This window comes from Coloeus monedula (assembly GCF_965178545.1).
Source record: "Coloeus monedula genome assembly, chromosome: 1".
Taxonomy (NCBI): domain Eukaryota; kingdom Metazoa; phylum Chordata; class Aves; order Passeriformes; family Corvidae; genus Coloeus; species Coloeus monedula.
In genome coordinates this window covers 6,029,202-6,056,728 of record NC_138781.1, presented here as the reverse complement: position 1 = coordinate 6,056,728, position 27,527 = coordinate 6,029,202, and the positions used below count along the sequence as shown (strand labels likewise).

At 39.9% G+C, this 27,527-nt stretch overlaps 1 protein-coding gene across 4 annotated transcripts in view; it reads left to right on the top strand.

Annotated features, from left to right (window-relative positions):
• The window catches only part of PRKAG2 (protein kinase AMP-activated non-catalytic subunit gamma 2), a gene marked incomplete at its 5' end in the record, with an annotated part of 212,643 nt that overhangs the window by 172,496 nt on the left and 12,620 nt on the right, over positions 1-27,527 (top strand). For all 4 annotated transcript variants that reach the window (XM_082281308.1, XM_082281309.1, XM_082281310.1 and 1 more), the window contains 4 exons: positions 11,506-11,615; positions 24,162-24,243; positions 25,792-25,850; positions 27,278-27,323. In XM_082281308.1, coding sequence (XP_082137434.1) covers positions 11,506-11,615; positions 24,162-24,243; positions 25,792-25,850; positions 27,278-27,323 — 297 coding nt within the window. The remainder of the gene's footprint in view (positions 1-11,505; positions 11,616-24,161; positions 24,244-25,791; positions 25,851-27,277; positions 27,324-27,527) is intronic.

Sequence of the window (27,527 nt, the reverse complement as noted above, 5' to 3'; positions counted from 1 at the left end):
CTGAATACTATTTGAATAAAACTAACTTGGTTTTAGGTTCTTTCCTCCTCTGCTGAATTTTTTATGGATTTTACAGTTTCAGTGAACCAATTGGGTGATTTTACCAATTTTCACTGTGGCAGAAGTTATTGGCGGTCCTACATTTTGTCTAAAAAGCAATTTGCCTGTGCTATAGACCAGTGGTTTTACTTTTGATGTGATTTTTCTTTTGCCTTTTTTTAGGGTGTTTCTTAAGTTGTATTGGGGTTTGTTTTGTTGGGTTTTTTTAGTATATTTTTTTTTTACAATATTATTTTTATTTTCTCTTTTAATTGTGATGGAATATTTCATTCTGACACTGGGCATTTTAAGAAACAGAATCAGAAAGGATTTCTTTTGTACAGTTCCCTCACACTGTGGTATCCTTTTTTGCTGCTTATTTTGAATATCTGATGATTTAAAGACAGAGAGAAAAAAGATGTCTGAGATGCTGGACAAGGGAGCAAACTGAAATAGACACAGAAAAAGGCCATTTATGAGGAAAACATGAGGCTTTGCTCACTTAGCTCAGTAGAAGGAAAGCCAAGAAGGGATGTGGTAACACTGTGTGTATGAAAACATCTTGTAAGGGGTGGGAAGGGGGTAAACACCAGGGAGGGAAATTAGAGGAAGAACAGCATCGGCACAAGAATAAATGGATATAAACTCTTCCTATAAGAGCTTTGAAACAGTATTCTGACTTCCAGCATAGTTACTGTAGGGTGGGTTGTAGGACAGACTTTAATGCTTCGACCCGGTTCAGGATGGAGCGGGATCACTTGGGGAAAGGGATTGTGTGGCTGCCTTTGACAGAAGTCTGTGAATGCCGGAGTGCAGAAGGTGAATGCTCTGCTCTACACAAGCAGTTGCATGGATCTCTCCTGCCATAGTCTTGCTTGAATTTCTCTAGTATAATTTTGAGTCAGTTCCTGAAAAAAAAATAAAGCAAAAAGGACCCCTCAAAAACTCCGGTGCTGTTCTGTATGGATGTCATGTCAGCTCAGAGGAAGGTCAACTTTGGGGAGAGCTGCAGTTTGTCTGTGGTATTTAGGAGGGATCAATAAAAGCTGTAAAATGGGTTCCAGAAAACTGTTTCCAAATCTGTTGTGTTGAATGTGTGTTCGATGTCACCTGCTTGAGTTAGGGAGCTGTTGGTTCTTCTCTGTGTAGCTTCAAGTTACACTTGCTGTAGGTAAATCTCCTAAATCTCCTAAGGGGTGTATTGGAACAGAACACTTGATAGTCTATTAAAGCGTGCATACAGAGTCATAAATTTTTATAAGAAATGCCAATAATAGCTACTTAGAGGGTGTTGGCATGCATAGGGGGGGAAGAAGAAGTAGTGTGCACGGGCAGACTAGAGAGAAATGAAAATGTAAATACGGAATTATTAAAGGCTTCAAGTTAAGATATTGTAAGGATCATTCAGGGTTTGAGATCAACATTTTATTAGACCTCACAAAACTGTTTCTTCAGCAAACATAGTCCAAAGCCCTTATGGCTGAAGTCTTAAAAAGTATTTCTTCCTTAAAGTGTTGATACTTTGAGTTCAGTCTTCAGTGGAAGATTGCTTCTAGATTAAGTATTTGCCCTGTTCTGTAGGGATATGGCTGCAGCTTGTGAAGATGCTGTGTGCTCATTTTGAAAATGCTTGTCGTGTGATTAATGCTTTGGTTAAGCTGTGTGTTTAGGTTTGACTAATTCCTAGAAGACTTAAATGACTATTTCTATTCTAAAAGTGTGTGCAAATTGTGTATCTAGTAGGGCTTGGGCTTGTTTTCAAGATACAGCAAAAGTTCAAATTGTTTACTAATCTTCCAGCAGAGATACAGGCTGGTTTATTCTCTCATTAATCACATACCTTAAACTTTCCTTGAATCCAACTCTGCACAAAGTGGTTGCTGATATTAATATTCAGAAGTTTAATACCATTTTTAGTTTCTTGCGTTTCGTGTCTCGCAATCTTGAAGAGCAGGCCCACATTCCAGACAGGCGACATCTTAATTTAGATCTTTGCTTGGGATGCTTAGGGAAAAATTGTAGTGCCTGTTGTCAAGGGAAGATCTTGAACATGTTTTAGAAAATTCTTCAGGTCATCTTATTCTTTGTTGTGGTGAAAATCTAAGAAGCGTTAAGGTTGCAGGCTGAAGTTGCTGCCTTTATTCACAAAACCACAGGGATGCTTTTCTCAAAGTACAAACCTTTGACCAAAAGTTGATTTAAGAGATACAGCACTGTTTCAAAAGTATTCAGTTGGACTTTTGATACTGTTTACCAGTTAGTTCCTAAACAAGGCAGCTCTTGCTTGTACACAAATAAGTTTCTCTGCCTGCCTGGACAAGGAACTTCAGAGTTACTATGATTAGCTCTGGAATGTGGAGTTTCTTAAGCTGCCCATCACTTTTTTTGTCTGTCTCAAATCTCAGTCATCATTTGCTTATCCACACTTCCAGTGGAGAGCTAGAGTAAAACAGAAGCATTAACTTCTCAGCCCAGTTACAAGGACTTACTAACACCAATAATGAGGAACAAAATTCAGTGCAGGATTTTGAAGCGTGCTGCGACTGTAAGACTGCAACACAATCCGAATCTTTCATTGTTTCAAAAAAGCTATTTGTATCAGTTTTCTCTTACAAGTCTTAGGTACTGCAGGAATTTGAAGACGTGGGTATCTAAACCTCAAAACCAGAAAAGTGGATCTTTTGAAGTATTGTCAAGAGCTAGTAACTCCTTTGTTCTAAGCAGGATGTGCTTTTGTAGACACTTGTCTCATTCCACATTTAGGACCTTTCAGGAAGGATGTTGTACAGTGTCCTAAGGTTGCTTTGTTCTGTTTAACCAGCTTTTGGAATGCAGTAATAGCTCTCTGACACCTGTGCTGGTTTTTTTGTTTGCCTATTTGTTTAAGCAAACTGCCTTTTCTTCCCTACTTCTGCCATAGCAAATTAAGTTAATAACAAGGTACATCTCTCTCAATAGTTGTGATATTTAGTCACTCCATAATTTGCACTCTTCCAGTTGAGTGTTTCTTTCAGATTTTGATGTTTTCTGAATATTTGTATTATTTCCAAGTCTCTTATAAATTCAATTTGAAGACATTATGAGGTTTTAAGTCTTGAAACCATTTCTAACTCTTACTGCAAGCTCTTCGAAGCATGGTCTGTTCCTGTTTTGAAGATCACTAAAGAGAATAAAATGAAGTCCTGATCCTCTGATACTCTTTTGGACTGGGAAGTATCAAACTACTGGTAAAACTACTTCCAGATTGACTGGTAGAAATGTGAAGTCCTGCAGTATGACCTTGTGTGCCTTTCTGCCTGATTTGCATAAGGTGGGCCTTGCAAATGTTCCAGCTTGGGGAAGAGTTTGAACTGGAGTCCATGTCTTGTTAAAAACACACCGTTGTCATCCAGTCTTGCAAACCCACTGAAAAAAAAGAAATATTACTAGTTTTGCTGCAGCTGGGATTGCTTGTTAGGCAGCTGCCATGGGGTGATTCTATCTGTCTTTTCCTCATGCAGTAATATCTGTGCTTGCTTTGAAAGCAGTGTCTCAACCATACTGTGATTTTTTATTATTATTTTTATTTTGTATCTACTTTCTTTTTCATCCAGTTGATCATTTTATTCTGGGTAAAAACTGATTAGTCTGAACTGTTCCTGACACAGCCATGTTGACTTTCTTCATGGCTTTTGATGAGCTGCCTTTGTAGGTGCTTACAAATACACTGTTTTTAATAATGTGCTTCAGTACACTCCTAGGAATTCTGACTGCATTTGAATTTGTTTGGCTTTCCTTTAGACTGGTACTATATCTTCTCCTTCATGAGCATGCAGTTGAGGAATGGTTGCTTTTAGCTAGGGTGGCCCCTGTTCACACACATAATAACCTGTGGTCTGTGTATGAAGCAACTCCTTGTGACAAGGGGAGAAAACATCTCAATTACCTTGGTGACCTAAAGTGGCTGAGCAGTTGCACCGACTCTAGAATTCAGAGGACACACTAAAATGTGTGCAAAAAGAAAAAAAGTAGGTGCACACAGGACTGAAGATTGTGTTTGAAAGTGTCTTAAGCAAATCTGAATGTAGTTCTTAAACATGTGTTCTGGTTTCTTTTAGCTTTTACTGTTATTATAAGGATTAACCTTCTTCTGAAGACCTGAGCAACAAGACAGTGCATTTACTTCTCTATTCACTATTATTTATCTGTTCATGTACCTGTTCTCCCCTCTTACTTTGTGTGCCTCTGGACCCTCTTCCTATTTGCAAGATGAGGTGCAGTTAGCAAGAGAGAGCTCACTTTGTTGTTGTTCCTGTGTTCACACATCTTTTTTAAGTCCTTTTCCTTTGTCACATCATATATCCATGCTGTAATATGCAATTGAATTAATCTTGGAACACTGAAGAAGCTCCTGATACTGATCTCTAGCTACGTTTCCTATCACTTCTTTGTATCAGAGTTTTTTATGTCTGTTAACTTGCTGTAATCTTTATCTGCCAGCTCATGCATTCCTTTAGATTGGAGTGGGAAATGTTCAATCTGCAACATCCATATTGAATAGCCCGTGGCTGCATGAATAATGCTACTGTGTAACTTCAGTGTGTGGTCTTCCAGGATATTTTAAAGCGCTTTGCAGTTCTCAGAAAGAAAAATAAAGTCTTGTTTCTGTCTCTACGTTCTCTCTTCCTGTTCCTTGCATTCGAAAGCCTTTCAGCTTGTGATGGAGTTATCAACTCCTATCGCTGTCATCCTTTTATTTCCTATATATTGGACTGTAAACCTGTTTTTTTTTTTCCTCTGTGTAATTGGAAGTAGTCCATTGCTAGTCTTGGCTGCCATCTCTGCAACAGTTGTGTCAAGCCTGTTTTAAAACTTCTGAGGTTGTCCTGTGTAGAGTCAGGAGCTGGACTCTGATCCTTGTGAGTCCCTTCCAACTCAGGATATTCTGTGGTTCTGTAATTTATCTCCTGCCATATAGAGTGGGTATCCTGGTGACCATCCTGCTTTTTCTGTCTTTTTTTATGACTTAGTCTTACCCTGTGGCTGATTACATGGGAGGTTGTTTTGGTGGTGTTTTTTTTCTTTTTCTGAGGTAAGTTTCCTCATGAATAAACAGAAATCAAATGATACAGTACAACACTGCTTCTTTTCTCTTGTGATTGTTCTTCTTAAACTATGTTAGTATTCCCTTCCTACCAAGTCTGATGTTGATTCAGCTTCTGGTGTCTGGTTTCTCATCCACTGTTTGCAGTGTTCTTGGCTCTTTAGCAGACAGCTCAGCAAACTCAGCAGCCATGCTGCCTTACTGCATTACTCTGTGACAAATTGCATTTTCTTGTTCTCAGACAGCCCTGTGGTTCCCGAGTTTTTCACTGGGTATACCATGTACATTTTAATTTGTATATCATTCAAACCAAGCTAAAAATCTGCCAAATGAGCCATACTTGTCTTCTAGAAGATAGGTTGAAGTAAAGCTCTTGTTCATGATCACAGCAACATCCTGTACACAGTGAGTACTGCATCCCTCTGCAGAATCTCTGTCCCTTTGCTGAGGAATGCTGATAAAATCCTGCCTGGACATTTGATTCCCAGAACATTATTCTTGAAACCCTGCTTCATCCAGATGCCTCCACTTCCCTTAAAAGCTGTGTTTCAGGGCCTGTTGGTGAGGAATAGTTTATGGTTCCTTCTGAGTAGTGTCACTGTTGCTCTTGGAGTGGATGAACTGTATCCACTGTGGATGTTTTTTCCAGATCTGTATTATGTTAGTGACTTATACTAGAACTCCTACAGTCTCCAGTACTGTGAAAGCTGTGTAGGAGGTTTTCAAGGATATTAAGGAACTCCTTCAGTAAATTCAGAGCAGGAATTATCAGAAACTTTAAAGCCATTTTTGGTGACAGCTTTCAGATAAAACCGCAGTCAGAAGAACAATTTACAGGGTTGATGATGTCTTTTACCTGTTGTATTCTCTGCCAAGGGTTATCTCTAAAAGGAGGGAGAGAGGGTAACTTGTCCTGGCTTATTGAAGTGATTGCTCACCCTGGTGTCTTCTGGCAGCATTTGGCACACCTAAGCTGATCTTAGATGTGGATGCTGTCCTTGTCCTGTGTAGCTTCTACTGTAAGAAAAGGGCAGGAGATAAATAAATAGATATATAAAAATACATATATATATAAGTCTGTATATATATATATATGTATATATGAGAGAATACTATAGAATACTTTGGTATGACACCTTTCAATAAAGTTTATCAGTATAAATACACCAATAAATTTGACTTAATGTATTGCAGTTGGATCAGTTCCATAGTAAACGTTGTGGTCTCTAATATTTTAATTCTCTGGCATCTGAAATGTGATATTCAGCATATCACATGACTTCTAAAATAGAAGTATGGCTTGGAGTACCCTGAAGTGTAGATATGTATGTGTGCAGTAAGAGAAAATGAAGTGTGTTTTCCACTAGCTAGGTTATTTAGTACAAGTGAGAACATTGCAAAACTACATTTCTACTTCCCCATTTCCTTTTATCCATTGGATCTGGCTGAGGGGAGATGATTATGCCAATAGTAGTCAAGGTGAAAAGTAGTGCTGGGAGCTGGGAGTGCTTAGCTCAGCTCCTGCTGCTGTAAGAAAATCCTAAGCTTTTTAAGTTGCACCTTAAAAGTTTCTATGCTGATTGTTATTAAAAAATCAGAGGGAGTGGTGTACATTTGTGGTTTCTGTCTTCCTCCAAGCTGTTCGCCAGGCCAGGCAGTTATCTGAGTGTATTTTTTTACATACTGCTATCTGTTGGTTTTTCCCTACTTTTTAAAGGGCCTTTAAAAGTTGGCAGTTGATTTCATATGAAGCTTGGAGAAGTCAGTTATACAAACAGTTGTTTAGGTTAATAAGAAGGTTTAGGTTCAGAAGTTTGAGTTCTTCCAGTGACTGAGAGTTGCCAGAGGTCCCAGCACTCAATCTAGCCATGAGGACACGGATGCTATGGGGAGCTGCTGTGGCGTGGTTGTGGTGGAATTAATGCTTTAAAGAAGGTGAGAGAACCCAGCCTCTGTGAAACCTCTGTCTTCCTTTCAAATGCTCCTGGAACCAATGACTGAACTTGAAATATGACTGGATACCAGGAGCATAATACAGCTGTAACATAAAATATAATAGAAAAGGTAATGATGTTGTATTGTTGAAATCAGGAAGCACATGTGGTCCAGGATCTTGTTGTTGGGCCAGCCCAGTAAGAACACAGCCCAGAAATGCAGGCTGTGGCTTGCAGTAGACGCTTCTGAGGAAGTTTCTATAGTTCTTTTATGTTGCAGTATTTGGAAGCTTTTCCATAAGTGTTGACATTATATTCCTATTCTTGATCTGCAGGCACTTCTTCCTTTGTTTGTTTTTCCCTCTCCTCTTTTCTTCTTTTGAAGGCCTTGAGATTCTGAGGGGAAAGCTACAGTAGGAAAGTGCCGTGCGTGGTGGCAAAGGTATGAGTGGAACTGAAGGCATCTGTTCAGTAGATCTCTGAGGAAATGGCTTCAGCAATGCTGCAGAAGTTTCTGTGTCATTCATGAGTATTCAGATGGTAGTTCTACCTTGGAGCTCTCTGAACAGACAATTATTCTTAGTATGGAGTCCCACTGCAATCCCTGAGTCAGTATTGTTGAATAATTAATCTGTCAAAAAAAAAAAAAAGCTATGATGCTCTTGTAAATAGTATTTACTGGCTGAAATAAAAAACAATAAAAAACAAAAGCATCTGTCATGTTATAGGGAAGGCTGGGAGAAAGGAAGGAAGTAAAAATCATTTTATTGAATAAGATTTGGGACAGAAATACAAATAGATTGATCTTCTACTCTTCAAAGGATCTCTAACAGGAACAAATAAAATGCCAGTGCAGAGAATTTACTCTGTAAAAGCCTCTGTGACAAGGTGCTCAACTTCAGGTGTCAAACAGGGTTTATTTGTAACCTTCGGATGACGTCTCTTTCTGCTCTATTAAAAATCACAAGAAACAGCAGTGGGAATTTGGATAATTTTTCCCTTCACCTATGGCTTGGGGAAAGGGGGTGCACATGGGCAATGTCCACTTGCAAGTTCAGATGAATCTTCAAAAGGGAAGCTTTCCTGAAAAAGCATCCCCAGGGAAAAACACATTCAACTACTTATTAGTGGATTCTTCTCCTGCCCGATCCTGCTCTAGATTCAGATGCCTCCTGCTGGGAATCTGCTCTGTGAGCCAGCTGATTTCCAGAGCATGAGCTGTAGTGAGCTGAGGTTTGGCTGGAGGCAGTTCTGTGTTCATACCTCCTGCATGTTGGGCAGATGATCTCAGGTGCAGATCAGAGATGATGTGCGGAGACCGAGGGAGGTTGTAAGTCAAGCCAGAAGGGATCTGTCCGTGTCTGTCCGAAGGAAGTGCTGCTTTGCAGGTGCTGGGTAAAACTGCAGAAGCTTCAGAAAGAATGGGCATTTATTGGGAAAACAAATAAGACTGGAACAAGAAACTAAGCAGGTAATAAAGTAGAAATATCCTCATGGAGACGAGGGTGTTCTTACTTGATTATTTATGTTTGCAGCACAGTGGTGGTTGGATACAACCCAAAGCAGCAAGTTTTTCCTCAGGAAGGGGAGAGAAACTGTAAAGAAGATTATGCCCTGTGCAATTGTGCTATGCAGGACAGATGGGTGTGAGTGCATTCCTGAGATGTGCTGAGCCTTTGGTTCGGGAGACCTTTTTCTCCATTGAACAGCTGTGTATATACATAATACACAATACCTGTACAAAGATTTGGGCTGTGGCAGCTGTTTGGTATCCCCAGGTAGCTGAAGGTGTTAGAAGGTCTTAAATACCCTTTCCAGCAGGCACTTGATGGAGTGGTGTAGGACATGAGAGTTAAGTCAGTGGTGCTTATGTTTTGCATGTTTAGTTAATAACTAATAAAGAGGTGCATTGTACTTATTTATAGTATAAGGATGTTCTGTAGCAATAAACCTCAGTTCCAGCTGGACAATTGGATCCTTGTCCAGATCCTGCTAGAGTTTCCTAGCTGTTTACGGGGGTGTTAGCAGGGCTCACAGATGGTTGTCTCATGCTTCTTTTAATTGTAACTTTCCAGTTAAAATTAAAGGGAAGCAGTTGCTTTGTGGTGTCTCCCCTGAACTGGAAGACAGCAGAGGGTGAGATAACACTTCACCAGTCCTGTGCATCTGGGTGGGGATTGTTGAGGTCCAGTTGAAGTTGTGTTTGGAGGGTGGGAATGTTTGGTAAGTGAGAGGAGGGTTTATGGGCACACCTTCACTGTGCTGATCAGCATTCCTGGCTGTGGCTGCTGTGAACAGCCTTCCCTGATTGAATTGTTCAGGCTCACAGTTACTGTGCTTGTTATCCTGATACATTTGAAATTTGTTGGTGGGTTGACAGGACTCCGTGGAGCCATGACGTGCTCTGAGTGTTCGTTTTTTTCAGCTGGTTGTTCTGTGGTTTATAGAGTCATTGAATCACATAGGTTGGAAAAAACCCCTTGAGACCATCAAGTGCCACTATTAACACCAGTCCCATGTCCCTAAGTGCCACATCCACACCTTTTTTGAACATGTCCAGGGATGGTGATTCCGCTATTCTGGTGGACTTTGAGGTGTTTCTATGTGTGTTTCTACCTATAATATCTTAGTTGTTTATGAACTTGAGATTGCAGTAAGTAAGGACTCTGATACTGCACAGAGGGACTGCACTTAGGGTTGTAGAAGCAAACATAACTTTCTAAAGACCAGACTTACTGGTCTGTCATTTCAATATTCATGTAATATTGTTTCTATTTCTTAGTATCTCGTCCCCTCTCTGCTTCTAATTTGTGTGTCTAAAAAAATAACTAAACAAAACTGACACAACAAAAATCTCTGACAACTCCATTGCAGACAGTAATTAATTTCCTGCAGACCGTAGCCATTAATGATACTGCAGAAGTTAGAGGATGATAAGTGGTAGTATATTATAGATTTTACAAACTTACAAACTACTTTTTTTAGCTCTCCTATACATGCCCTTGATGAGTCAGTACCCATTCCTCTTTGGGATCACCCCAAGAAGGTGGCTTCCTACCAACATTGTCCAAGTCTGTCTGCCTAATCCTTTCCCTCTCAGTTACCTCACATGGTTTCCTAATTTCTTACCAATTTTTCCAAGTTCCTTCTATTTCCACTTCTGGTCCTGACTTCTGTAGGAACATAAATCCAACAAATATTTTTTTTTCTTCTTCCACTTCCTCCATTTTGGACACTGTCTTCTCTATTCCTATGGAACCTCTATTCCATGTTGTTTGTGTTTCAGCGGGGAAATAGGCTTTGTTTGTTTGTTTGTTTGTTTTAAGAGTAATGGGAGTAGGAGATGAAGGACTTGCTTAGTACATAGAAGAGGCTGGATCCTGGAGCAGCCACTTGTAGGGGAGATCCAGCTTTGCTTCTCTAAATTTGGACTAAAAAGCCTGTGCTGAGCCATTTGGTGGAAATGACAAATAGTTTATCCAGAGCAAGATAACTGATTTTGAGCAAATCTAGCAAATGATAATTCTGAGTTTTTAATGCCCTAATATGAAGTTCTTTAATGGTCAGTAGGTATTTCAAGGGTTTTTTTACTTATTGTCTTTTTTATTCTGCTCTTCCAAAGTTTAATATATGATCAAGTTTCTGTGGATTATTACAGGGTCTAAAGGGTACATCTCTGATGGAGGGATTATCCTTGACCAAGTTCTAGGTACCTGCTGGAAAGAATGGAGGGCCAAAGTGCGTAAAAAAGAAAAAAGTTAATGTACCTGAGCATATCTGGGGGTTGTATGCATATGCATCTGAACTCTGGCAAATGCAAAGGAGATTTAAAGTAATATGGACTGGATTGTATGTCTGTGCTATAGACATGCCATGCTACAACTATTCCAGCCACGTGGATCCTGTTTTTGTAAATAAAGTGTTGGATTTGTGATGCTCTGTTTAGCCTGAAGAAAATGAAGCTGATTACAGAACCTGCCTGCTGCTTCTTTAGAAAATAGAAAATTACTATGTGGCAGTGGAACAGGCAGAGGTAAGATTCAAGAAATACTAACTTAAGGAGCTTGAGTTAGTCAAGCCCGACACTACTTATGTTTCCAGCTGTCTTCTCTGTACTTAACTAGAGTTCAGCTGCATATTCCAGTAGGTTGCTGTTGGGGAAAAAAAAAAAAAAAGTTATTTTAAAAAATGTAACTCCTCAGTACAGAAGTCCTTTCTCATCAAAGAAGAACAATGCATTTTGTCTTTGTTCTGTTTAATCTGAAAGGAAAGATGAGTCTGAAATGCAAAGTGCAAACCTGTGACTGTCTGTCCAGATCTGAAAGTGTGAATTTGACTTTTGCCTTAGGGTTGTCCTTCTGCGGTGGTGTTCAGTTGATTTGCCATGCTTTTTACTGCTCTTTTTTTAAAGGTTACTTAAATAAAACAACATAATGTTTTTACTTGCAGCACTTGAAGAATCGGAAAGTGACATTTATGTGCGATTCATGAGGTCACACAAGTGTTATGACATTGTTCCAACAAGCTCTAAGCTTGTTGTTTTCGACACTACGCTACAAGTGAGTATACTCCTTTCAGTCTGCCTTTGCTTGCAGTTCATTTTTTTTTAATGTTTCCTGACTGTTAAATGAAAGCTGATCTCTTGAAGAGAAGCACTGCCATAGTGCTGTGCTTTGACTGTACAAAACTGTGTTGTTTCAACTGTATCTTTCATGTTATGTTAGAGGAGGAGTTGGGGGAAAGACTTCCTAGCAGAACAGAAAGAGAGGATGTAATTTGTTCTGCAGTTGGAATCTCTATCAAAATAAAAATTTCAAATGGGCCCAACTTATATTGGCCTCTTCATGGCTACCTGAATCTACATAAAAACATTTGATGTAAGATCCTTGTGCAACAGCTAAAGAGTACCCAGGTGCTATGAGTCTGTTCCTGCTATACTGATAAGACAATTTAGGACTCAAATGGATGGCTTAATTATGCAAATTATTACATTCTCCAGAAAATTTTTGTTTTCAGCTTCTCATTTTGCATTTAATCAGTAAATCATCTGCTAGACTCTTGGCTCTGTCTGAAGAGTTTGTTTGCCAAAAGAAGGCATTAGCTGCCTGCTATAGAAGCAGACTAATCTGTTCTGCAGTGTGGTGGAAAGCTGTGGCTTTCTTTGTTTCCTGTATTTTGCAATTGGTATTTTTTTGCTTGCTTTGGTTTTTGCTGTTTCAGTGTGTTTTTCCTTGTAAAGATGCTCCAATTCTGACTTAACTAAGCCCATTAAGTAATTTTGGTCTGGAATGTACTACTCAGACCTCAGCTTTCCACAGTCAGAGGCAGCCATGTAACAGATACTCGTTCCCAAAACATTCACAGAACCGTCTGGTGTATCAGATAATTGTATATAATGTTGGATTGAGTGCTGTGATCTGAAAGGTGGAAAATCTGCATTGACTTTTTCACCATCTTAGAGGGGGGAAAAGTTCTTCAATGTTTCCTTTCTTCTGCCTGAAAGAGAGGATGACTGTCACCTCTTGAGTAAAAAATTCAGACCTCTTTGATCTGAAAAATCAGATTTAGGATGGTGGGGTTCACTGTACTCTTTCAGCTCTTCTCAAAGACTGTTGGCCTCCTTTTCATTCCAGGGGGTATTTTTTCCTCACACCATGAGATGGCATGCTGGGAGTTGGTGCCTACAATGGGCATGACCCATGGCCTGCTTTGTCAGTGCTCACCTGGGTCAAAGGCTTGAGCCTTGTCACTGTTGCAGGTGGAGAGATGATTGTTCTTTATTCCATCAACCAGTTAATCTTGAGGCCCTTGGGGCAGGCCACTGATTCCTTTTGGAGTCTCCAGATTTCTTGATGAATTAGATCATGCCAGATACCGGTTTTCATTGCTGGAGCTGTGTTGAGATAATGCTATTAAAGAAGTGAGAGTTTCCTCCCCAGCTCGTGAGCCAGTGGGAGGTAACACCTGGGGAGACAGAGTGCGAGTGAGCCTTGTGAGTTTTCACCATAAAGGAGAGCAGGTGACTTAATGGTGATGGAAAAACTTCCACCAGCACTTCACCAAAGTCCCTGTCTTAATTGGCATCTCCAGTGATGGTCATGGATTACAGCCAGAGGAGAACAAGGTATGCCTTGGTCTGTGATCGTGGAGTCGTATTCTCAGTCTGCTTCTCCAGGTGTTTGAAAGCAGGGAAGGGAAGTCTGGAGTTGCTCATTCAGATGCTAGCATACAATAAATACAGACCAAATCTTGAGTTTGTATTGCTGGTGAGGAGCTTTTTTCCCCCCTCTAAACTGCTTTTTTTTGACTTTGCACTATTACATTTAATGCATTTGCATTACTTTTAATTTATAAAGTCATAATACTGTAAAGCAGGAGTCTTCTTCCAGCATGGGCACTGTCCTCCAACTTAGCAGATTTTGTGAAACTATTTAAGAAAACACTAAAAAGGTAGATCTGAATGATTACCTGGCCTACACTGCTAGTAGGTATTTTAAGTATTTCCCTTTGGTTCTTTACCTGGCCCCCTGTGTTCGTGTGCCACCATCAGCGTCTTCAAACCACATTATGGTCATTCAGTTTGATTGGTGTGGCTGGTGCAGGAAAGTGTATGGAATGCAAAAACAGAATAGCTTCTTTTGTTTGTCTAAAACAGCAGAATAAGTACATGGTGGAGAATTAACCCAATAAGGGTGGGCAGATAAAACTTCTAAACTGTTCTTTGCATTTTAATTTTTAATGTAGAAATTACTTATTGTCCAGTACTTCAGGACTGTGTATCAGTTCATATTTTGAAAACACAGCTCTGAAACATTCAGTGTCCATGAATCCTCTCATATGGATATTTGTCTTTGCTGGGTCTGTTTCATTCCTACCCACATCAGTGTTTCTCCTAATTTAAAAACAAACAAACAAACAAAAAACATCCACCAAAAAAAAAAGATACGGTGCCTTGAAATAGTTCTCCAGAGATTTGAATTCTGGTTTTGAATAGTGTTAGAGCTAAAACACACAACATAAGGGCTCACTTTCTGCCTCCTTTAATAAAAGCTGGTAATAATCAATGGAGGAAGAATTAAAAATGAAGCTGGGTTGAGTTCTCATGGCATCCTTTGAAAGATTCTGTATTTTGGATTTTTGTTTGGCTGCAGTATCCTGTCTCCCTCTGCTGGTCAGCGATCACAGCACACATCACGTGTTTCTACCCTGGAAAATTATTCATGAGATACTGTGGAAAGTATTCTAAACCTATTGTTAGCTGTGGGAAAAGTGGAGATATTATCTTTATATTATATCCTTATATATCCCTATATAATTATATATCCTTATATAATGTGGCACCAAGTCATACCACTGAAGCAACATTGATTCATAAAAGTAAATGTTTAGTCTCAGTATCTGTGAGGGAATTAGTGTAAAGTTTCATAAGGAACCTTGTTTTAGCCCTAAGAGAGGGGATGGTGAGATGCCCTTACATTGGAAATAAAAAGAAGGCTTTAAATAGCAGAAATAGCAGCTAATAAAGAGCAGGATGGGCTGAGTCTCTTCAGCCCTGCTTATGTGTTAGTCAGAAGGCATGGGGGGCTTGATTCCAGCAGCTGCCATCAGCTCCCAGTGCTGGCACAGCACGCTGGGCTGGAGTGTCCAGAGCACACGTGTGTGTTTTACCTGGCACCTGCACATGGCTGGGACAGCTGTGTTGTGGCTCTTGCACCTCTGCTGGGCATCAGCTCCTGTGGTGCAGGAGAGCTGTGCTTCAGCAGGACAGTGTGCCCCTTGGCACACAGCATCCACACTAAATGAATACAGTGTGCTGAGCCCTGCTCTGTTTGCCTGCCTGAGGCCAGCTAGCACAGCCCAGTTTGCCTCAGTGAGGTTTCACTTAGGGCTGCCCCAAAGCAGGATCTGCATCTAGTCTACCTGCCTGGAGTGGTGCCTATTCCATGCTGAACCCTGGAAGTGGCAGATGTTGCCTGGGAAAGTGCTGGCTGGCACAGTTTCTTTGATTTAGACTGACAGTGGACTGTTCTTTCACCCTTTCAGTTTATTAATACTTATTTGCTCCTCATAAATATTTATAGAATCATATTGAACTTCATGGCTGTGGCTTTCCCCTGCCTGTGACCCACAACTGCTCCTTGTTTGTGACAGGCTGCAGCCTTTGGCTTTTCTCAGGGAAGATGCTATCTTTGCTTGGCACACATTAAAGAAACTTCATAAAGTCTGATCTGACCAGGAAGAGAGTCAGGAGACAATTAGATGTTATGAGCTTTCCTGTGAAGTATGGAAATTTGACTCTGTGGATGGTGGGGAAATGGAGCAAGTTGCAACAGTGTGCAGCTCACAGTGGATAGATAAACTTTCTCATCTTTTGCACACATCTCCTGAGATGCAACCAGGAGAATAAACCCTTCACAGCCCCTAGGAGGGGAGGGGGTTGTCCTTTGAAGGGCTACTCTAAGCATTCACTTACTGCTCTTCTTCATTCTAATTATGCTAAATATAAATATGGATCTAGATTGTCTTTATGATAGACTTCAGGAAGTCACTGAGCTGAATGAAAATTTACTGCTCACCAGCTTGTGTCTTCACACAGCATTTGAGCGCTGTGCAAGTGTTCATGCATTTAGTGTGCAGATGATCTGGAGGAAGGAGGGGACACCCAGGTCTGCCTTTCCTTTCTTTTTGTTGGTTTTAACCTGTATCAAGTACATACAGTGACACAGCCATCGGATCTTTTCCTTTGATGGAAAACAATTCTTGTATTAAATTCAAAGATGAATGAAATACAACACTTTGTTCACATTCTGTCAGGTTACTTTGTCTAACGTAATTTAATGTGATTTCAATTTTTCCTTGTTGCTGCATGCATCTGGTTTTTTTAGAGACCAATGCATTTCCCCCCCACCCTGAACTGTATTAGAATTTTTTAAGGAAATGCCTCTTACCTAGCTTATAGCAATCTCTGAAGCTTAACTCCAGAAGCTTTCTTAAGGCCAGATTTTTGTCTGACCTTGAAAGAAATGTATTAATTTGTTGTGGCTTTGCCCAGACTACATAAAGATGAGAAGGATTAGCTTGTTTTCTAGTGCAGAGCAATTAACCCTTGAAGAGGAGTGTAGAAGGTGAATGTAAGACAGGGACTTCCCTGCTTTGTATCAAGCAGCAATCTGCAGTCCAAGAGTGATCTGTTAGCAAATGTAGTGGCTGTGTCATGTGGAGTTTGCATAAGCTCTCTTTGGGTCAAAAGCTCTATCTAATCTTTGACTAAATGATATTCGTGCCTGTTACGAGTCAATTTGGGTTTTAATAATAAAGCATATGTGGCTTTTGTTTACCGTGACCTTGAAAGTGTTTTTAAAGCATTTGTCCAGCACTTCTTCATAAACTAATAAAAATCATGTTTATGTGGAAACAGTCATCAGAATAAGCTTTCAGAATCCTAAAGACTCTTTCCTTTTATTTCCTTCTATATGCTGAAGAAATCTTTGTGTGGCTTGGTTAAATTATTTAACCTGTTTAATGAAATTACCTAAGTTGTTAATGGACCAGGTGCTGTTATCACCAATGAAGGATTTTGTCAGAACCTGTCATGCTAGTAAGAGCTTAAATAATTTTCTACCACATAACTAAAAAAAAAAAAAATTTTAAAACAATGTTCTGGAAGCTTCTTTAGTGATTTGACAAGCTGGCAGTAAATATACCTGGTAATTTCTGCAGCACATACAATGGATTCAGCATTAGAATGGAAGAGGATTTGTATTTCTCTCCCTTGTGCTGACTCTATTCAGTAAATGGATTTATTATTCTGGTTCCCTCCAGGTCATTCTTGACTTGGGTGTTGCCTCTCGCCACGGTAATGAGATAAATCAGGCTTCCAGGAATAATGCTCCAGAATGGTTTGCTCCCAGAACCGCACAGCAGACTCTGGGTCTGCTGTCATACAGCTTTACAAAAGGATTGACTGTCTTTTCCTTAGTTGGCTTTGAGGTTTTTCCCTGATGAAGCTGCTGCTGTCTGCATTTCTGAGGAGTGTGAATAGCCCTCCTTGCTTACACTGCCCACAGAACTGTAAGAGAATCATCTAATTTAGCTTTTAATCAGCATGTGGGCTGAGGCAGTTGAGCAGCCACATAAAAGCTCCCTTCACTGAGATCAGGCTGGAATCAGTAGCATAATATGGCAAGACTTGGGTTTTTTCAGAGCTTCTCCTGTTGCTGGTATACAAGCATAGGAGTTTAATTCCTGCAGCTCTCAAAACCAATAGGAAGTGTTTATTTGTGGATCTTGGAGGAATGGTAAGTGCCACTTAAGCAGAAATTTCTACACAGGGTGTGGGTAAGGTGTTTGTGCTTGCCTGAGTGAGTCGTATACCATTCTTCTTGCCTTCTCTGCCCCATCACCACCTTTTGGATAAGATCTTAATCTGGGACAGAATTTCTGTGCCCTTCCCCATGCAGTTGTTGCCACTGGCTCTTCCCATCAGATTTGCCTGATGTTCCCTCTTAGCCCATTGTGGTGTGCAATCTGACAGCAGAAAGCTACAGTTTGGACACATTGACACAGAGTATCAGTGCTGGTCTTGGTTTGGTGTCTTTGCTGGACTGGGACCTTTTCATGGGCATGTGGTGTGGGGAAGAATTCTGCATGTGGACATGGCACCTGCTCCTTGGGGAAAAATCTGGAACAAGTACATAGTTTTAACTTGAGAATAAGACTCCAGCTGTGACTTCTGGGGTTGGCTTGAGCCTGAAGGGTATTAAAACATCACATCTTCAATTTTACTAAGCTATGTCCAGTAGAACTGCATTTTCTACCAGGAGTGTTCCCTTTGCACCACCTGTGAAAGAGAAATGAATTTTATCTGGTTTCATATAAGATTTCCAAAATTCAGCTGGAGCTAGAGGATGAATGTTTTTGGTTGAGGTTTTTCAGATGTTGAAGCAAATGTAGCCACCCTGGTAATAAGAGAAATGTCCAGTGTTTCTCCAATCTACTTGGTAAGGTAAAGGAGGAAATTCTACTTGATATGGTCCAAGACCTGGTTGTCCCTCGCCCTGGGCAAAAGTCTTTATTGTCTTTAAGCAGCCTCTTTATTTAGTCCTTTCAGAAGGAAATGCTTCTAACAAATTAATAGACCAAAGAAGAGAATAATTGGAAAATGTATTTGAATGCAGCAGTTATCATGCTGAGATGGTTGGTTGTGTTTAGTCTCCCCAGACAAATCAGTTTGTAAAAACACTGAATTACGTAAATGCACTACAAGAGAGATTTTTAACTTTTCAAAATAGCTCCTTTACAGGAGTGTAGTTCTCTGTAACTTAAAAAGAAGTCTGGATTGGGCATCACAACTTTATTTGAAGGAAAAAAAAAAGGAATTGCAAGTTAAATACAGTTCCCAATGTGAATTGCTTCAAAGTGAAAGTGCGTGGTGGGTTTGGAGAATATTTAGTTCATATTGCTTTTGTATTATCAGGATGATAATTGTGGGATCTGGTGATGAATGCAGGAGTCCTCAATTCCAACTTAGCTCATAGGAATAAGTCCTTTGAAGGTGATATCAACAGCGAGGAAGAGAAGCACTGTCCAAAGAGCTTTCTGTGGCAAAGCTGTGTTTTCAGCTTACTAACGTGTGTGCAGTATGTTCCCAAATAATGTTTCATGGGCTCTGTTCAGGTGGCAGTCTCATACAGAGGAAGCACTGCCTGAAATCCTGGTGATGTGAGGGAGTAGCAGGGGAGATCTGTTGTACACCTGTCTGAGGCAGCAAGACAATCAGCTTTACCTGCAGTAGTTTCTTCTTTTTCCTCGCTTGGAGACCTGCCAAGGTTTGGGCAGCCAGAGAACTTGTCATGCTGCTTAAAGAAATACAGTCTTGTTTGTGTTGGGCTAGAAACTGTTGCCTCATTCTTCATGTTTTCACATCAAAAGCATTTGGGAGTCAGTTGGCTCATAAACACACTTGAACCAAGGGAATAAAGTGTGGGTTGCCCAGGTTTTATGCAGTACAAAGGTTGCAGCAGAGCCCTGATGATTTTCCTGTTAAGACCAAGACCAGTTGTTCTACACTGTGTCTTCCTACTTGGTAAGAACTATTGAAATTAGAGTGTTTTGCCTCTTAAGAAGGAATTCTCAGAATAACTTTTTCTTGCACCTTCATGCTCTTAACAGTGAGAACAAAGTCTGTGTCTGGAATGACTTTGCCACATTTGCTCATGCTATGAAGATAGAGATGAAGCTGTTTTCCTTTGAAAGTATAGAATTTTTTCCCCTTTACAAGGGGAAGCCATTGAGAATCCTCCTCATGCCATGGTGTTTGGTATTTAGAGCATGTGAGTATATGAGTATAGGAGTTCAACCTCCTGCTTTAGTTCTTCAGCTGTTCTTACCCAATCTGCTAAGACTGGATGCCTTCCTCTTGTAAATTCCTTTCAACTACATGTCAAACTTAGTACTTTGTTATGCTAGGAAAGGTGGTTGTTTCTCAGGGACTGCCTGAATGATTTGGGTTTGATACTGTGGTCCACATGTGTATTTTTGGAGGCATGTGTTCCCTCTAGTTTTGTAGTCCTTAAAAATAATTGTAAAACAAAACTGGGAATTTGTCAACTTAATCAGTGAAAATGATGATGAATGTTGTAGATCACCTTAGAGCATCCATCCATCAGAAGTCAGAGATGATAAAAATGTCAAGGTTCAGCTGGGTCTGATACTGCTTTTATGGGAGCTCTGTGCCAAAAATTAGAAGAAGGAGCTTCTTCCTTACAGTTCTGATCTGATAAAATACACATTTCCTGGGGTTACATTAGGGGCTTTGCAGGCAAATGCCTGGTGCTGGCTTACACAGTGAAAGATGAGGCAAGAGAGGTCCATGTTTATCATCCCGCCCTTGGATGGCAGCTGCACCACAGAAGCTCTGGCAGGTTTTTTAGCACTGTCCTTGCTACTGGACAATCATTTGCATCATCCTCTTGCTTCATATTGGCATGTCTGAAGGTGCTCCTTAGCTTTGTTGGTTATTTCTGCTACCTTTGAGCCTTTTCATGAGGCACTGGTGCTGAGTTGTGTCTGTCAGCTCAGTAGGATTCTCTGCTCAGCTCTGACCCTTTAGCACCAGGAACTGTGGCAGCTCTTTTCTCCCAACAATTTGTCAAGGACATGAATCTTTTTGCAAGGCAAATGAAGCGAATTATTGCAACAGCAGCAGTCACCCTCCTTGCCTTATGGAACAGTCCTGGAAGACAAGTCTGAAACCACTGGTTACTTCTGGACATAGTTACAATTTTCATAACACAGTGTTGGGTAAAACAAACGTGTGTGTGTGCTGTACACACACTGAATTTTTGGAAAAAACAAAAAAGTTTTCCTTTCAGGTGTTTCCCTCATTCACAGATGTTCACTGGAGAGAGCATTTCTGCAAGGGCCTGTAAAATCACTGGTATCTCATAACAAAGGGTGTCCCTTTCAGTGTTTCCCGTCAGTGAGGAAAAACTTATTCTCCAGTCTGGTGAAATCTTCTACTGCTGTTTCTGGTTTCACTGCCCAATAATCCAGTTATTTTAAGAGCTCACTAACCGTAAGGGACAAGGTTTTCCAAATATTCTACCCAAAAAAAGGGCTTTTATGTCTGGATCTCTTGCTTTCTTGGTAATGACTGTTTTATTGGAAGAGGCTTTGTCCTCCTTCAGACTTGCAGTGGAAGTGTTTGAATGGTGTGCAGAACAGTGACCTCCAGAGGTTCTGTCTAACCTAAATTAGTCTGTTCTTTTATTCATCATATTCACAGTGTAATAAGTTCCTGTTGTGCTCAGTGTAGTGTAATAGCAGCTATTGTTGAGGTGGTATATGGTATATCTAGGATTTAATTGCTGTGTTCTTTTGCTATAATGTGACTCTTCTACTTAAGGGCAAATTCTTGGAGTAGACAGTCACACAAAGGGGGATTCCTCATCTAACTGTAAATGTCTAGACATCTTAGTGAGGGGGGAAATGGCATCTGTGGGATATAAGTTAATCCCTGGGGAAGGCTGCTGAGTCATGCCCCAGCTGACAGTGAAAAGTCCAGTGAATATGCGAGGTCAGGGTAAATGTCAGAGTGACCTCTACATTTGGGCAGATAAATCCTGTTTTTAGTGGTTCATTGTGTGTGTTAGGACATGGTTAATAAAACAAAAGTGCTTTGTTTAAAGAGTGTTTGTACATGGTGTTGAGCAGCAACAATCTATGGGCTCTGGCTGCTGAACAATGGGTTTGTGAAGGTCAGGCCAGTCCAACTCTGTGGAGTCGAGAATAAACAGCGCTGTTGGAGGTCCAAAGATGGGACATGGTGGAGATGTTCAAAGGCTACTAACCATATATCATCAGAAAGCAAGGTCCTTGTGGGTATTTTCTGCATGAACATCACTGAAACATCTAAAAGTGCTGGGCAGAAGCCCAGCTCCACACCCTGGTGCTTTGGCTGACCACCAAGCACTACTTGGGGCAACTGAAATTGGTCAACCACAGAAACTGCAGGAAAGTGTGAGTGGATGAGTATATGTTTGTGCTTGCAAGCAGTTTTAGCAAATAAGAATTAAGTTGAGTTTTTGTTTTGTAATTATCTTACTTAAATAAGGGACAAGTATTAACATTAAGAACTGATGGCATTGTTACTTTATTTAAAAGATGGCCATGTAACACTTTCTACAACTGAAGACAAAAACAGCAGTGTCACTTGAGCTGTGGTCTAGGAGGACAGCCCAGGGGGTTGAGTTTAAGTATTTCTTTACTAAATGTGGGTGATTTATTACATCAAGTGTTTAGTATCCTAGTGGTTAAGCTAAGATCTTGGTCTTTTATGAAGGATTTAATTCTGAGCTGTCTTAGTAGCTGTATCTGTTCAGCAGCCCTCAGTTTTTCCAAAATGTGTCTTTTAAAGCGAGACAAGATGGAGCCTAACTGAAGATTCTTGTGATTCTTGGAGACAAATGATTTGCAAATAAACAGGATCAGGGCAAGAACTTACCCTTTGAAGAATTCTTTCTTTTCCTTCTGGATTGTCTACAAGCTCAGCATCTTGAGTAGTATCTTTGCAACTGTCTCTCTTGAGAATCTCTCTTGCTTCTTTTCTGAATCTAAAATAATACCTCAAATTTACTGTCTCACCCATCTGAGCATGGTGCTAGGTGCTGTTCTTTGCAGCTACTGTGTCTGGGAAAGAAGTAGTAGCAGAAATTTAGAGACTGCCTGAAGTGCTGTAGTTGGCTTTCCACACCTTTTCTGCCACAGGCATTCCTCTATTCCAGGTTATCAATTACAGGGTTTGTAAACTTGCTGGAGGAGTTGCGTTGCATGATGGCTATCTCAGAGAAGGCTATTTCCCCCTGGCCTTAATAGATCAGCTGTTCCCTTCTTGCTCTGATTCAGCCTGAACATCTTTCTCTTGTGAAGAACTGGGGACATGAACTGACTGTGACTGTGACCTCACGTGGTGGCTCTTGCTGGGGAAAGATACCAAAGCTGCAGGCTCAGGGTTTTGGGCAGTGTGAGTGTCCTTTCCCCCTTTTTTGGGGAAGAATGGTTAAAACTTATATTGCTCCAAGGTGGAGTTGGTCTGTGCGAACTCATCTGTCTCATATCTGCTCCCCAAATGGCTCACTGCTTTTGCTGCCTTAACTCAAAGTGTGATGCTCTTATGTGGGAACACTTCATGTATCTTGCCTGCAGGGTTTCTTTGTGGTTTCAGTCTTCCTCATGAGTTAGGATGCTGCTGTGGTGGATTTGGTAATGTTTGTTAGCCTGACTCCTCCTTGTGTCAGCGGGTTGGCTGAACACCTCTGGCACCTTTCTGTTTAACCATTTTCTAGATAAATGCTATGTATTTAGTCTTACTTGTGGCCCTGGTTTTTCCCCATGTGGCTTCTTCAGTTTCAGTGCAGTTAAGGGATGATGGCTGATGGTTATTCCTGTTCATTGGTGATATGGCATCTCTGAAGTCAGGAGGCAACTTTGAGGACTGTCATCTGCTGATGTTAGGAGGGTGGATGTGCTTCTCATGGTCAGGGGAAAGCAGTCAGGCTGTGTAGATGTAGCAAGAAATACAGATCACTGCCTGCATTTTTCTTTGCCACTACTTTATTGAATGTTGATTCCATTGACTGTGAAACCCTTTTATTCCTAAATCTGTTGTGGAGAGGATCCCCTTGGCACGTAATTTAAAGTAGACCTTTAAGATACTGCTGTGAAATCATGATCTGTTCAGATTTTAGTCATCAAGCAATTGCAGTTCTCTGTTATTTGGACTAAGGACCAATTTAATGGATATAGAAATACAGATTGGTTGTGTCCTAGTTTTGTGCCGGGTCAAGACCTGGGCAAGAGCCATCACTTCTGTATTGTGTTTTCCATAGGAAAACTGTTTAGGGGGGTGGGCAGGACAGGAAGGATGTCATGCTCAAGCACATCACCAGGAGATCAGGATTTTGAGGTGCACCAGTGCCTGAGTCCTTCAGAGAACCAGAGTTTACAAGGAAGTGTTTCTTTTCAGAATGACACCATGGCCTTGTAACCTCTGATTCTGGGGAGGATTAATTCATTAAAAAATTGAAGTACTTGGTTGATTTCTTTAGCAGCAAAACAGGCTAGGTAATTCTTTTCACTTTCAGTTATATTTAAAACAATCAAACAATTTTTTAAAATTTGTATAAATCAAATATCTAAAAGCTGTAGGGGACATGAAACTGCTATTGTTTCAATCTCATTTTTTTAACAACTTGCTGTAGTAAACATTGACTAGGACATAGCACAGTCTTCAGGTGTTAAACTAAAGGCTCCCTCTAGTTTATGGATATATCAGAGGCTTTCATTTAGAATACTCAAAAAATAAAAGAAAAACAGATTTGGTTTTGCTAAGCTTTTTTCTAGCTTTTTAATCATTTTAAAAGTAAAAGGCTTAAGGGGTTTTTTTGTTTGGCATTTGTGGTTTCTGTTCTGTTTCGAATGCCAGCTACCTGTTTATACTGCTTCTGATTTTTTTCTGGGGAGAGGGGAAATCCTTCTGTTGGTGTCTGGTATGCTAAATCAAGGCAAAGATTTATTTAGTTTTCCTTTTCTTTGTTTGTTTGCAGGTAAAGAAAGCCTTCTTTGCCTTGGTGGCAAATGGTGTGAGAGCAGCTCCACTGTGGGAGAGTAAAAAACAGAGTTTTGTAGGTAAGTAGTTCAGACATATTTCAGGATTACTTGGATTTCCAAGGTGCTTTATTGTTTCAGAAGGTGGTCTGAGCCTGGATATCATGTAACATCCTAGAGAAATACTGGCAAAGAGAGTTTCTTTTTCCTCCTTGTGAGGAGTGAAACGGTGCCAGCTTTCACAGCATTTCTGTGCCTTGAGAATCATGATCCATCTTCTAGGTCCCAACCTTCTGAAATTCAGTCTCTGGTATTTGCATGTCACTGTGTATTTAAAAATAAAGGCAATGGTCACAGAAAGGAAATTTGAAAACAGGAACTATAAAGAGAGTAATTTCATATTCCAGTATCCTAGTATGAGTGCAATACAAGCCTGTCTCTGTCTGTGCTCAATAAGGTGCACTGAGGATCTCTAAAACCAGAACTAAAGCTACAGAGATGTCCCATGTTGGGAGGAAAACATTAGACCTATGTATTGCTGTTCTTAAAAATCCTGTCATTAATTGCCACAACAATAATCTTACAAAACTAGATCTCTGTTGCATTTAGAAAATGGGGTCACAGTGGCAGTGACAAGTAGAATTATATGTACTTCTTGTGACCTGGAACATAGGCTGAGGATTCCTGGAAATGAATGGTAGATGCTTAATAAAGCATTTGTTAAAATACTTTAAATCCAAGAGGGGAGGAGCAGTAGTTTCTTGCAATACACCATAGGAGTGCTGTGGTTTTTATTTTCATTTCATTTCATTTCATTTCGTGTTCTGTCTGTAACTAAGCTCTACTGGTTTAAAGCTGACCTCCAGATTAATTTTTCCCTTCCCCATTTCTTAGTTTCTTTAGTTTAGATATAAGCATAGTAAACAGTGGAGCAATTGCATCTTCTCAAATCTAGAACTAGAAAGCTCAAAAAAGATAATTATTTTCAGGCAACTAAACTAATCATCAATATTATATTACATAGCTCAGTGTTGGTGCTTAAAATATATATATATATGATGGATGTGCTGTTTTTTTCTTTTGAAAAGTCACATTTCAATACAGACCTTGAGGATTACCATGGAAATGATTGAATGAAGTTCTGTAATAAGTAATAGTCAAGAAAAATGTATTATACTGTTCCTTCATTTGAGTCTAGGAGTCTGCCTGACTTGGCAAGTACATAATGGAAATGTATGTCTTATTCAAAAAGAAAATGAAAGGCAAGAGTAGTTCTTCAACCTTGAAAGATGTTCTAAACCCGCTCTTTTCTTTACATGCTTTTGGGGGTGGATGTGGCCTGAATTCCAGGGGGTTTTTGAGTCAGATTGAAAGTGAGGAGAAACACATAGGTTATAATTTTGAATATTACTTCAGATGTGTTTTTATTCTTAAACACTGTGTCAATGTGAAAGTTGAATAGATGTGGTTTTGAAATCCTGCTGTTAAGTAGTCCAATACCAGTATATTTTACATGGATTTAACATTTATTATATTATATGTTGTGAATATAAATTGAGAAAATAACTGAAAGTTCTGTATGTTAAGCATATATCTAAAGACCTTTTTTTTATATATTGCTTGTTACAGGAATGTTAACAATTACAGATTTCATTAACATACTGCATAGATACTATAAGTCTCCAATGGTAAGTATGATGTTAAGCTATAATTTGATCATTTGCCATACAGTACAGAGACTGAAATACCTGAAGGGTTTAGGATGACTGTCATTATTATTTAAGGCTTTGGATGGTAACTTACAGAGGCTTGGATGCTGTAAAAAATTACTGTTCTTGGAGTGATGGTGTAGAATAAACAAGTCAAACTAGTTAAATATATGCAAATATTTAGTTACGTGGCTGAATTGCACCATCAGTTGGAGATCTGTTGACTTCAATTAACTGTAATTTGATATTCCCATTGGCAGTCAGTTGATGAAATTCTCTAGCTTGCATGTTCATACAAACATTTACATCCCTTTCTTGTTCCTGTCAAATCACAATTCCCCCTCTACCAATTAAAACATATGTACTGTGTTGTACTAGCTAAAAAATTCAAGAACAGTTGGATGGAGCAGACATCTCATGTATTTGCCTTCTCAAAGCTCATGTTACTTTTTAATAGTGAAATTCTCATCAGATGCTAGGAGCGTGGTGCACTGTCCTTTCTTCATGTTAAAGAATTCTTTTTCTCTCCTTGGGGATTTACAAGGAGTAGGGGGAGGAACAAATGAAAAGTGCTTGCACACTGGTAACTTCTTTAAAATTGTTTCCATGTTGTAATGACCCTCTACATCAATATTACTGATTTTTCCATGAGACTTTACCTAATGAGTTGTCACTCATTTACACTGTGTAAGGTCCTATTCATGGGTTCTGCTTAAACTGGCAGCAGTAAGGAGAAATAGCTGAGGAGTGACAGTATTGGACGTAGAGAAGACTGCATCAGTCACTTAAGAAAAATAAATGACTGTTCCATCTGGGAATGCTCTCATCTTGATAGATGAAATTATGCTGAAAATATAATTCTTCCAGTATTTTAGTCATTCTTTCTGAATGCATCAGGACATACAGTGTGAAGCACATTGCTGTTCATGTGCTAGATAATACCCACCATTGAATGATGAGAAATACCCAGGTAGTTTCTCCCTAAAGAAGTGTTCTTGCTTGTTAGTGTTCAGGTAACATTAATCTGTTAGCATTAAGAAGTCAGGTGATCGGGGTAAGCTTGACTGGTGTGGGTGTGTGAGGAATCACCCAAGGGTTTACCCTGGATGCTTGTTTTAAGGTGATGCAAATTACTGAGGAGATGCCTTTGAGTCCAGAAAATAACTGGACTGCAAACCTAGGCCAGTAAAAGGCTTTCCTGTCCCCTGCAATGGTAAATCCAGGATTGTAGTTCTGCATTGGGCAGGATTGCACCCTTTCTTCTTGTTACAAGAAATGTTGTGTTGGACTGTTCTTACTCTTGTTAGATTTTTGGCAATGAAATAAAATTTTTCAGATGTTTACAGTGTTAATGATGGATTTAAAATTACATTACTTCAAGTTGAACTTCCATCTACCCATTGTAGGTTCAGATTTATGAATTGGAGGAGCACAAGATAGAAACCTGGAGGGGTAAGAATATTTACTACTTGGTTGATAATTTACTAGGTTCTGATGTTTTTCAGTATAGTGTATTTGTAATTCATTGTAGACTTCACATATTTTTTAATGAAAGCAGAAATAGTAAAAGCTTCTCTTTGGGCTTCTGTTCCTTATTTTTCTATCTGAAACAGCAATGGACTGGTGATCTGGGCTGTATAACATTTTGCCCCTCAT